The following is a 12,026-nucleotide window of genomic DNA, read 5'->3' as shown; positions in this document are numbered from 1 at the left end:
TTGCCAATGCAGGAGACCTAAAAGGCATGGGTTCAATCCCTGGGTCAGGAAGACCCCATCGAGGAGGGTATGGCACCCACTCCAGTATTCTTGTCTGAAGAATCCCATGGACAGAGAAATCTGGCAGGCTACAGTCCATGGGGTCTCAAAGAGTCAGATATGGCTGAAGTGACTTAGCATGTGGTGTGCACATATAGTTAAAAAAAAATTGAAAATTTGGATGATTTTAAAAGTATATAGGTATGATGTATTTATATGCACACACATATATATTTGTTGTTGTTTAGTCGCTAAGTCATGTAGGACTTTTTTGTGACCCCCATGGACTGTAGCCCACCAGGCTCCTCTGTTCATGGTATTTCCCAGGCAAGAATACTGGAGAGGTTTGACATTTCCTTCTCCAGGGGATCTTCCCTACTCTGGGACTGAACCCATGACTCCTGCATTGACAGGCAGATTCTTTACCACTGAACTACCTGGGAAATCCATATATAATTCCTTCTAACTGTTTCTATCCATGGAGCAATTATTTTCTGTGGAACGAATTATTTCCAAATGAGAGTTGTGTTTTCTGTGAAATATATAGATAAACAAAACAGGAGAAATTTTAAGAATGTTTCTACAAGATTCACCGTAGTTGACCTTTAAGTACTGTGCCATCCGTTGCATTTAAAATGTATCTTGACATCACAAATTTATATCTATGTGAGTCAAGCACACTGCATCTGGGAAATTACTAACTCTCTCTGCTCTTTCAGGACCACGCGGCGGAAGTAGAGAGCAAAAAGGGAGAACTGCAGAGTCTGCAGGGTCACCTGGCAAAGCTGGGAGCCCTGGGCCGCGCCGAGGACCTCCATCTTCTCCAGGGCAAGGCGGAGGACTGCTTGCAGCTGTTTGAGGAGGCCAGCCAGGTCGTGGAGAGGCGGCAGCATGCCCTGTCCCAGCTGGCCGAATTCCTACAGAGCCACGCCTCTCTGTCAGAGAGTCTCCACCAACTGAGGCAAACAGTGGAAGCAACCCACAGTATGAATAAGAAACAGTCTGACTTATTAGAAAGGGACCTAAATGATGCTATTCGAAATGTGAAAACACTAGAATCTGCTGCCATCAGTCTCGACGGCCTTCTTACCAAAGCCCAGTACCATCTCAAAAGTGGAGGCTCTGAGCAGAGAACATCCTGCAGAGCCACCTCAGATCACCTCAGCGTGGAATTAGAGAGGATCCAGAACCTTCTGGGAACCAAGCAGAGTGAGGCGGATGCCCTGGCAGTATTGAAGAAGGCCTTCCGAGATCAGAAAGAGGAGCTGCTGAAAAGCATCGAGGACATTGAAGAAAGGACTGACAAAGAGAGGCTGAAAGATCTAACCCGACAAGCACTTCAACAGAGGTGAATGGCAACTGCCTGGAAATCAATTGCCAAGAGTTCATTCCTTTGCTTTTTGTTTGTTCTGGAATCAAATCTTGTGCAAAACTGTAACAGTACTATGTTTAGTTACTTGTTTTTAAAGTATTTTGAGGGGACTTCCCCGGTGGTCCAGTGGTTAAGACTCCACACTTCCACTGCAGGGGACACAGATTTGATCCCTGGTCAGGGAACTGAGATTCCCACATGCCACAGGGCTTGCATATATGTGAATGAGTGAATGAAAGTCGCTCAGTCGTATCTGACTCTTTGCAACCCCCTGGACTGTAGCCTGACAGGCTTCTCTGTCCATGGAATTTTTCAGGCAAGAATACTGGAGTGGGTAGCCATTCCCTTCTCCAGAGGATCTTCCCAACCCAGGGATCGAACCCAGGTCTCTTGATTCGCATGCGGATTCTTCACTGGCTTAGCCACTGTAGGATAAAATTAATGACTATTTTAGCACTTAAGAAGTACTAAAATGTCTTTGTTTTTCTTAAGGACTTTCCTAAAATGGGAACCCACTCCAGTGTTCTTGCCTGGAGAATCCCAGGGATGGGGGAGCCTGGTGGACTGCCGTTTATGGGGTCGCACAGAGTTGGACATGACTGAAGTGACAGGAGCAGCAGCAGCAAGAGCTATATATAAGCCATTTTGAGATCTTATTTACAACAGAGTATATTGATCATATTATCTATTTTTAAGCAGTTTTTAGCTGATAGAAGAAGGGACCCATCTTCTTTAGCAAGAATGACAAGCTGAGGAGAAAGGAAGTGAAGTGGATTTGTATTTCTGGTCGTAAAATACGAGGGAATTTTTCCCAGTGGCTTCTAGCCTATGAGAAAGTACTGGAGTGAATTCGTTGGTTGACAGTGAGTGAGAGGAAACTGTGGGTAGAAAATGTAGCAAGAAATGGAGAGGAAGCCTCTGGCACTTGGTAAGTGATACGCTGCCATTTGAGATTTATATTCGTTCACTTAAAGTGGAACCAATCAGCCTGGCAGAGTGGTTCTCCCCAACTACTTTTAACAGTTTGCTTACAAGTATGGAGAAGGCAGAGAAGTAGATTTAAGCAAAGCTGGTTGTTTTGTCAGGAAAGTTGAATAGAGAAGCTAAGAGGTCAAAGGTATTTTTTATAGTAAATTTTCTAAGTAATATTTTACTGTAGGCTTCCTTGCAATCCTATTTTCCCTTCTTACTAGAACTTCTCCCCACTCGTCTCAGCATCACTTTCTCTTCCATTTTTTCAGGGGGCAAAGAAACAGCAGGGATGAGTCATACCAAGACATCCATAATTGATAAGGATTCGATTGACCCTGTCAAGATCATTGCCATTTGCTTCCTTTTAACCAGAATCAAACATTAAGCTAAAGGCATTGGTTAGGTGATAATGACTACTGAGGTGGTATTCCTCATGGGCAATAAGCTATCTGACTAGTTTAACAGCAAATTTACAAAAGGAAACAAGATTTGGAAAGGAAAAATGGCCTCCAGAGTAGGGATAGAAGGAAGAGCCATGTGTGACAAAGGAGCAGAGTTCACCCAGGAAATGTGCAATAGGATTGGTGCTGCATGGCCCGCCCTAGCCTGCTCAGGCCAAGCTGACCAGGAGATCCTAAAATTGCTCAAGTTGCCCTGGGTTGGTTTCCAGGGCCACTTCAGTACACACAACGCCGAAGTTGTACAGAGGCTACGGAAAATGTTGCCTGGACTAGATCATTTTTGAAATACCAGTCATACCATGCCTAGGTATTACTGGGTGACCTTGAACAAATCGGCTGTCTTATGAAATGGAACTATTGATAATACCTGTTCCTAGCCACTTTGTTCACCCCACTCCAGTACTCTTGCCTGGAAAATCCCATGGATGGAGGAGGCTGGTAGGCTGCAGTTCATGAGGTCGATAAGAGTCAGACACGACTGAGCAACTTCACTTTCACTTTTCACTTTCCTGCATTGGAGAAGGAAATGGCAACCCGCTCCAGTGTTCTTGCCTGGAGAATCCCAGGGACAGGGGAGCCTGGTGGGCTGCCATCTATGGGGTCGCACAGAGTCGGACACGACTGAAGCGACTTAGCAGCAGCAGCAGCCACTTTGTTTGGGGAATTTTTTTTTTTTTTCAGCACTTTATTTTATTTTATTTTTTTTATTTGATAAATTTAATGCCTTTTATTGCCATACCTCATTTTACTGTGCTTTGCTTTAGTGAGCTTTATAGATACATGTTTGTTTGTTTTTTTTCCTTGTTAATTTTCTGTTTAGTTGATCTATCCATAAGTGTGAGTGGGGTATTAAAGTCTCCCACTATTATTGTGTTATTGTTAATTTCTCCTTTCATACTTGTTAGGATTTGTCTTACATACTGCGGTGCTCCCATGTTGGGTGGGTATATATTTATAATTGTTATATCTTCTTCTTGGATTGATCCTTTGATCATTATGTAGTGACCTTCTTTGTCTCTTTTCACAGCCTTTGTTTTAAAGTCTAATTTATCTGATACGAGTATTGTGACTCCTGTTTTCTTTTGGTCCCAATTTGCATGGAAAATCTTTTTCCAGCCCTTCACTTTCAGTCTGTATGTGTCCCCTGTTTTGAGGTGGGTCTCTTGTAGACAACATATGTAGGGGTCTTGTTTTTGTATCCATTCAGCCAGTCTTTGTCTTTTGGTTGGGGCATTCAACCCATTTACGTTTAAGGTAATTACTAATAAGTATGATCCCGTTGCCATTTACTTTATTGTTTTAGGTTCGAGTTTATACACCATTTTTGTGTTTCCTGTCTAGAGATATCCTTTAGTATTTGTTGGAGAGCTGGTTTGGTGGTGCAGAATTCTCTCAGCTTTTGCTTGTCTGAAAAGCTTTTGATTTCTCCATACTTGAATGAGATCCTTGCTGGGTACAATAATCTGGGCTGTAGGTTATTTTCTTTCATCATTTTAAGTATGTCTTGCCATTCCCTCCTGGCTTGAAGAGTTTCTATTGAAAGATCAGCTGTTATCCTTATGGGAATTCCCTTGTGTGTTATTTGTTGTTTTTCCCTTGCTGCTTTTAATATTTGTTCTTTGTGTTTGATTTTGTTAATTTGATTAATATGTGTCTTGAGGTGTTTCTCCTTGGGTTTATCCTGTTTGGGACTCTCTGGGTTTCTTGGACTTGGGTGATTATTTCCTTCCCCATTTTAGGGAAGTTTTCAACTATTATCTCCTCAAGTATTTTCTCATGGTCTTTCTTTTTGTCTTCTTCTTCTGGAACCCCTATGATTCGAATGTTGTAGCATTTAATATTGTCCTGGAGGTCTCTGAGATTGTCCTCATTTCTTTTAATTCGTTTTTCTTTTATCCTCTCTGATTCATTTATTTCTACCATTCTATCTTCTAATGTTTGGGGAATTAAATGGGATAATGCACACAATCATCTCTATACCAAACTGCAAAAATTAAGAGAGTCAATGGCTGCCTCTATGTGGCCACTGTTTACAAATACTCAAATATTAAGGACCCAAAAAACCCTTTCTAGTTGTAATCTTTAAAAAAAAAAATAGGTAAAGTTTTAAAAACATACTTATTGTAGAGCTCAGTAAAACTTATTTTTATTTTGAGTGAAATGACTGTGATTTTTAAATATTACTTTAATATGAATCAAACCTCACAGCATGGAAGAATTTCTTACCAATGACCTTGTGATAAGTACTCAACTACTTTACCTCAAATGTTGGCCCTGGTCTTGAAATTCTTATATCATTAAAAGAAAATAGAAAATGAATACAAACTTAATAGAAGTTTGAAGGTCAATGGTAAAAATGACTTCAAATGTTTTCTAAGTTAAAGTCTGAATTATGCAAAATTAACTGTAAAAGCATCTTTATTCGTTGATATACATAAATTGCTGTGTTAAAAGCTTTTCTAGCTATTGATATGCATGCTTTATTTATGGAAGTGAAAGTCACTCAGTTGTGTCCGACTCTTTGTAACTCTATGGACTTAGCCTGAGAGGCTCCTCTGTCCTTGGAATTCTCCAGACCAGAACGCTGGAGTGGGTAGCCTATCCCTTCTCCAGGGGATCTTCCCAACCCAGGGATCAAACCCAGGTATCCCGCACTGCAAGCGGATTCTTTACTGTCTGAGTCACCAGGGAAGCCCTTATTTAAAGAAAGGAAATAGTAGTTCAACACTTGTAGTAATCTAATAGTAAAATAACATTTTAATTTGCAGGTTGAGAGTCTTCAATCAGTTAGAAGATGAATTGAATTCTCATGAGCATGAATTATGTTGGTTGAAAGATAAAGCTAAGCAAATTGCTCAGAAAGATGTAGCCTTTGCACCTGAGGTTGACAAGGAGATAAACCGCTTAGAGGTCACCTGGAATGATACCAAAAAACTAATTCATGAAAAGTAAGTAAAAAACTTCTGTTTTTATTTCTAACTTCCTATTTATTTTGTGATTGGGCCACTGCCCATTGATTTGAGTTGGTCTGATCAAGAGTTTAATATCTTTTGCCATCTTAGGTATTTGCTGTCTCTTTAATAACATTAAAAATTTAGTCCTACAGAATTTTATTGAGGACGTTTTCTTGAGACAGCAATTATATGTGAAATTCGATACTTGGAAGTAAGAATTGTCAACATTTACAGGGTACCAGTAGGAGAGTCTTAACCACTGATTTTCTTTTTTTGTTTTGTTATATTTGTTTATAATTGAGGTATGATTTTCATACAGTAAAATTCACCCTAAGTGTATACCCTTAAACTATAGGAGTTTAACAAACTCATATAGTTGTATAAATATCACAACTATCAAATGGTAGGAGTTACAACACCTGAAATATGCCCACATGTCTCATTGTAATCAATCCCTTCCTCACTTCCAACCCCTGGCAACTGTTGATCAGATTTCTGTCTCTGTAGTGTCTTCTTTCTTAGAATCACACATAAATGGATTCTTTCCAGTTTGAATGATTATAAATAAAGCATCTCTAAACACTCATGCTCACTTTTCGTGTGTACATCAGTTTTTACTGCACTTGGTTAAATACCTTCTTTTATTTAGCACAAATACATTGTGATGTGTATCCATAAAGTGCATTCTTTTTTTTAACAGCTGAATGATATTCCATTTACTAAGTGTACTGAAGTTGATTTTTTCACCAGTTGATAGATATTTAGGATCTTCCCAGTTTGAATTACTACAAAAGCATCTGTAAATGTTTATTTTTTATGTGTACATAATTTTTTATTATACTATAGACTATTAAAGTAGACTTTAAAAAATATAATCCTGCTGCACAAACTTTATTCTGTGTTATTAAACATTCTCTAAATTGTGATTTGGTAGAGGTTGCATGGTATTCAATTACAAGAATGTATCACAATTTATTCAGTTATTGGCCCATTTTTAACTTTGGGGTTATTTCTAATTTTTCTCCTATTATAAATAATGGTTTAAAGAATAGAATTGAACCCAAATCTTAGTGCACACCTTTTTCTTTGGAAAAATACCTGGATTAAAAATTGTTTGCTCAAAGGCATTTTAGTCTTTCAAACAAAAACTATTTCATATTTTAGCCATTCTCAGGGGACTCATAGTCAATGAAAATTTGCATAATTTAAATGGAAAAGAAAATCTCATGTGAACTTTAATTATTGGGAAGTATTTTTTCTTTGTTTTGTGTTTTGTCTTTTTCTGTCGCAGGGAGGCAGGTGGGTTTTCTTCCCTACAACATATAACTATGAAGTAATTAAATCATAGAAAAACATTTTTTTAATTAGCAAATTTTTTTTTTTTACTTTTTGGAATTATTTTATTGATGTCTGAGTTCCTTACTAGACTATAAGCTTTTTTCAAACCTAAATATTTTTATTTCGTACTGGGGCGTAGCAGATTAACAATGTTGTGATAGTTTCAGGTGAACAGTGTAGGGACTCAGCCGTACATACACATGTATCCATGCTCCCCCAAACCCCTTCCCATCCAGGCTGCCACACAACATCGAGTAGAGTCCCATGTGCTATAGTAGAGTTCCTTGCTGGTTATTGATTTTGAATATAGCAGCGTGTACATGACCTTCCCAAACACCCTAACTATCCCTTCCCCCAGCAACCTTAAATTTGTTTTCTGTGAGTTTCTTTCTGTTTTGTAAGTAAGTTCATTTGAAGAAAATTTTTTTAAATTTAGCGGACTTTGTTTTAATGGCTATGGCTAATGGCTGTGTGGATTCTTCATTAGTGGAGAACATTTTGGACACTAGAGTTGTCAGACTGACCAGAATGCTTTTGGCCTCAGTTCAGTAAAAATATGGTTTTCCCTTCATTCCAGCACTTATCAGAATACAGCTATACAGTTATGTATCAGGTCAATCACAGGGAACTCTTCTCGATACTGATATGTGACAATAAATGATGTATTTTCTTAATTATTATAGCCAGGGTCAATGCTGTGGACTTATTGATTTAATGAGAGAGTATCAGAATTTGAAGTCAGCCATAACAAAAGTCCTAGAAAATGCCAGCAATGTGATTGCAACCAGAACTACTGTAAAAGATCAGGAAGACCTTAAGTGGGCTTTATCAAAGGTAATAATTCATAATATATTTATTTTTTAGAATTTTTAGTAGATTTGTTTTTTACTCATAATGCATTCTCTTTTCGACTCTTGAAAGTATATTTAGAGATAGCTAATTCATGCTGACAAGCTCAACCTTTATTTTTTATAAGTACTTATATCCTAGGATCCTAGCAATTCGAGAAAATTATATATTTTTTTCATTATTATCACTGGTTTCTGCATAAGGTCAACCACAAATTAAATTTCTTAAAGGCAAATGATTCTAAATTCTTGACTTATTACTGGCTGTTTTATTAACTAAGGAAACATTTATGTCCACAGCATGAAACTGCCAAGAATGAAATGTGTAATAAACAGAAAGATTTGGATAACTTTACCAGTAAAGGAAAACAGTTGCTGTCTGAGCTGAAAAAAATTCACAGTGGTGATTTCATCGTGGTGAAAACAGACATGGAAAGCACAGTGGACAAATGGCTAGATGTAAGCTCATCCCCTCGATTCTATGAATAGTTTGCGTGCGTGGTCATTTCAGTCGTGTCCGACTCTGTGACCCTATGCATTGTAGCCTGCCAGGCTCCTCTGGCCATGGGATTCACCAGGCAAGAATACTGGAGTGGGTTGCCATGCTTTCCTCCAGAGGATCTTCCCAACCCAGGGATTGAAGCCGGGACTCCTGCATTGCAGGCAGATTCTTTACTGCTGAGCCACCGGGGGAAGATAAATAATTTAAATATTTACATTTTTCAATCACATTTTTTGGGCAAAGGATTATTTAGAAATGTGACTTTGATTGTTAACTTTTAATACTAAATTCAAAATCATGCCCTAAAGGAAAATAGTTTACATAGAATTTATACATCGTTAAAAATTTATTTGTTTTGTTAAAACTTATTGGCAGATTTTCTAGAATTTCACATAATAGCTTCAGTCATAACATATTAATAACTTTGTTTTTCTTTTACACACTCTGGGGTCATGGATAAAATAGAAGAATAATTTATAAACATCTTTCAGGATATTAAACCATAATAAAATAAAGTAATAAGACTGTGATTGTGCATGAAAAACACTGGAATTTATGTCCTTGGCTTTTAGTTCTTGCTGTCATTTGTTAGCCGTGTGCCTGTGCTATATGAGAAGATACTTGATTTCTCTGGAGCTCTACATCAATCTATACATGTTTACATTGCTTTCCAGCACATAAATCCTGTGATTCTGTTACCCCTTCCCTGTTATTTTAGTATCTAGGTTCATGAGTTTAAGCTACAGTGGGTTCCCTCACTTAAGCTAAATTACTGAAGTTAGATATTGATATTTGCATATTATAATGAGATAATTTAGGGACTTGGGAAAACTTTATCTGCCTACACTTTTAAAAAATGGCATTCTTAGGACTTCCCTGGTGGTCCCAGGGTTAAGACTCTGCACTTCCAATACAAGGGGCATGGGTTTTATCACTATAGAGAACTGAGATCCTGTATGTCACATGGCACGGCCAAAAAAATAAAAAATAAAATAAAATGGCATTCTTAGTATGACAAGAATTGTTAAATTGTTAAACAGTAATACTTTAACCATGCAGTGGGTTGGTCTCTTATGTATTTACTTATTCTATAAATATAACCAAGTCTAATTATGCACATTTTTATATCTCAGCATTGAAAGTAACAACAACAACAACAAATTTTCATAAAACTTTGTTTTTCTGTCAGAATAGGAATGAAGCACAGGCATATTTATTACTTCAGTGACCAGAGAGCGTCTTAAAGCTTTGGATTTAATGATAAGGTCTTTCTTTTCTATCCCAGATATCAGAGAAGATTGAGGAGAACATGGACAGGTTGAGGGTGAGCCTGTCTATCTGGGATGACATACTTACAAGTAAAGATGAGATCGACGGATGGTCAAACCATTCTGTTCCACAGCTGACCGAAAGCATCAGCAACCTGAATGACAGCCTTAGAGCAGAAGAATTCCTGAAAGAATTTGAGGTAAAATGATTACAACCTTCCTATGTGAGCTCATGGTACATCATTGACCAGAATATGAAAAAAACTGTCTTTTGTAATTGCTTTCAGGACACCTACTATATTCAATATTTTGTAATAACCTATATGAGAAAGTAATCTTAAAAATAGATACATATGTATGTACAACTGAATCACTTTGCTGTACACTTGAAACTAACACGACATTGTAAATCAACTGTACTTCAATTTTTAAAAAAAGAAAACAGACCACTGGGGAGAAAAAGTTAATTCTTCCTTTCAAGACAGATATGAGTGTAATAAAACTGTTAATTATCATTTGCTGTTTCCTTGAATGTTGAATAGACTACTGATACGAGAGGGGTTTTCTTTTGTGTGTCTTTACCATTTCTTAATTGGGGCTCTTTTACTTAAAGTATTAATAGACTAGTAAAGATTCATAGAATCTATATTTTGTCCCATTCTTCTGAGATTATGGCACCTTCCTATCAGAGAATCAGATGGAAAGTGTTTGTAACCTAATAATATTTATTATGTATTCTTTCTTCATTCAAACAAAATGTTAACTGAACAGTCACCACGCCCCGATCACTTACGTTAGGTGCTAGATTCTTCCACTGGCTTTTCAGAAATAGAAGAAAAGTGGAGACTGGAGTGTCACAGGCTTCCACGGAAAGTAGGCTTCTAAAGTTCTGGTCATCAATTTAATAACTCATTTTATTCCCATTTCCTGCATTCATGTATTCATCCCTTCATCAGATTCCCAATGAGTGCCTAAAATATGACAGGCCTGTTTTAGACATTAAGAATTTACTACTAAAACAAAGTTACTGCCCTCACGGTATTCACAGTATTTGCATTACGACACATATCTTATGTAAACTGTCAAGAAGTAACTGGGCCATGATGAAAAATGAAGCAAGGTAAAAGGAAATAGAGTAATCAGAGGTAACCTGCCTCACAAAGCATGGGACTGACTGCGCCGTTGGTGAGAGAAGAGAAGTCCACATTCTGTCCTCAGGACTGCAGCCCAGGGCCTGGCACATGCTTGGACCTTGACAGACACATGAAAAGTGACTGCAGTCTGAATGAAATGTAATTGAATCATCTGTATGTCCTAAGTTATCACCTGTCTTTGACCCCAAGAACATTTTATAGATTATCCCTATTTCTAAAACCAAACAAATAGAAGAAATGATTCAGACTAAAAGTACAGTCAGGAGAGGGATCGCACAGCCTGTTTAGGTGTTATCTTCGATGTTAAATTAATGCAACAGCTCAAACAGTGGTGTGTGCTAGAGTACAGCTTGCACCAGCTCACAAAAGTCAACTGTTACATTTTCAGGAATTTTGCAAGCCAGTGCTAAACACAATCATTATTTAAAATTAAGATGTAGGGACTTCTCTGCTGGTCCAGTAGTTAAGGTTCTGCCTTGCAATGCAGGAGACATAGGTTTGATCCCTAATCGGAGAACTATTATAAGATCCCAAATGCTGCGGAGCAGCTAAGCCCAAGAGCCAGAACTACTGAGCCTGAGTGTTCTGGAGCCCATATGCTGCCACTGGTGAGCCTTCAGGCCACAACTAGAGAGTCCATGCACTGCAAGGAAGGATTCTACATGACTCAACAAAGATCCCATGTGCAGCAATTAAGGCACCCGTGCTGCCAAGTAACTAAATATAAAAAAGTTAAATTGTAAATAGCTATATCAACCTCAGATACGCAGATGACACCACCTTTATGGCAGACAGTGAAGAACTAAAGAGCTTCTTCATGAAAGTGAAAGAGGAGAGTGAAAAAGTTGGCTTAAAACTCAGCATTCAGAAAACAAAGATCATAGCATCCGGTCCCATTACTTCATGGCAAATAGATGGGGAAACAATGGAAACAGTGAGAGACTTTCTTATCTTGGGCTCCAAATTCACTGCAGATGGTGACTGCAGCCATGAAATTAACAGACACTTGCTCCTTGGAAGAAAAGTTATGACCAACCTAGACAGCATATTAAAAAGCAGAGATATTACTTTGCCAACAAAGGTCCATGTAGTCAAAGCTATGGTTTTTCCAGTAGTCA

General features: G+C 38.0%; 1 protein-coding gene across 1 annotated transcript in view; it reads left to right on the top strand.

Moving 5' to 3' along the window:
* SYNE1 (spectrin repeat containing, nuclear envelope 1) overlaps nucleotides 1-12,026 on the top strand; it is a 501,723-nt gene that overhangs the window by 210,011 nt on the left and 279,686 nt on the right. The window contains exons 40-44 of the mRNA XM_010840908.1: nucleotides 759-1,387; nucleotides 5,613-5,792; nucleotides 7,820-7,970; nucleotides 8,285-8,443; nucleotides 9,772-9,954. Coding sequence (XP_010839210.1) covers nucleotides 759-1,387; nucleotides 5,613-5,792; nucleotides 7,820-7,970; nucleotides 8,285-8,443; nucleotides 9,772-9,954 — 1,302 coding nt within the window. The remainder of the gene's footprint in view (nucleotides 1-758; nucleotides 1,388-5,612; nucleotides 5,793-7,819; nucleotides 7,971-8,284; nucleotides 8,444-9,771; nucleotides 9,955-12,026) is intronic.

This window comes from Bison bison, unplaced genomic scaffold, assembly GCF_000754665.1.
Source record: "Bison bison bison isolate TAMUID 2011002044 unplaced genomic scaffold, Bison_UMD1.0 scf7180017864148, whole genome shotgun sequence".
Taxonomy (NCBI): domain Eukaryota; kingdom Metazoa; phylum Chordata; class Mammalia; order Artiodactyla; family Bovidae; genus Bison; species Bison bison.
This window is presented reverse-complemented; position numbering and strand designations above follow the sequence as displayed.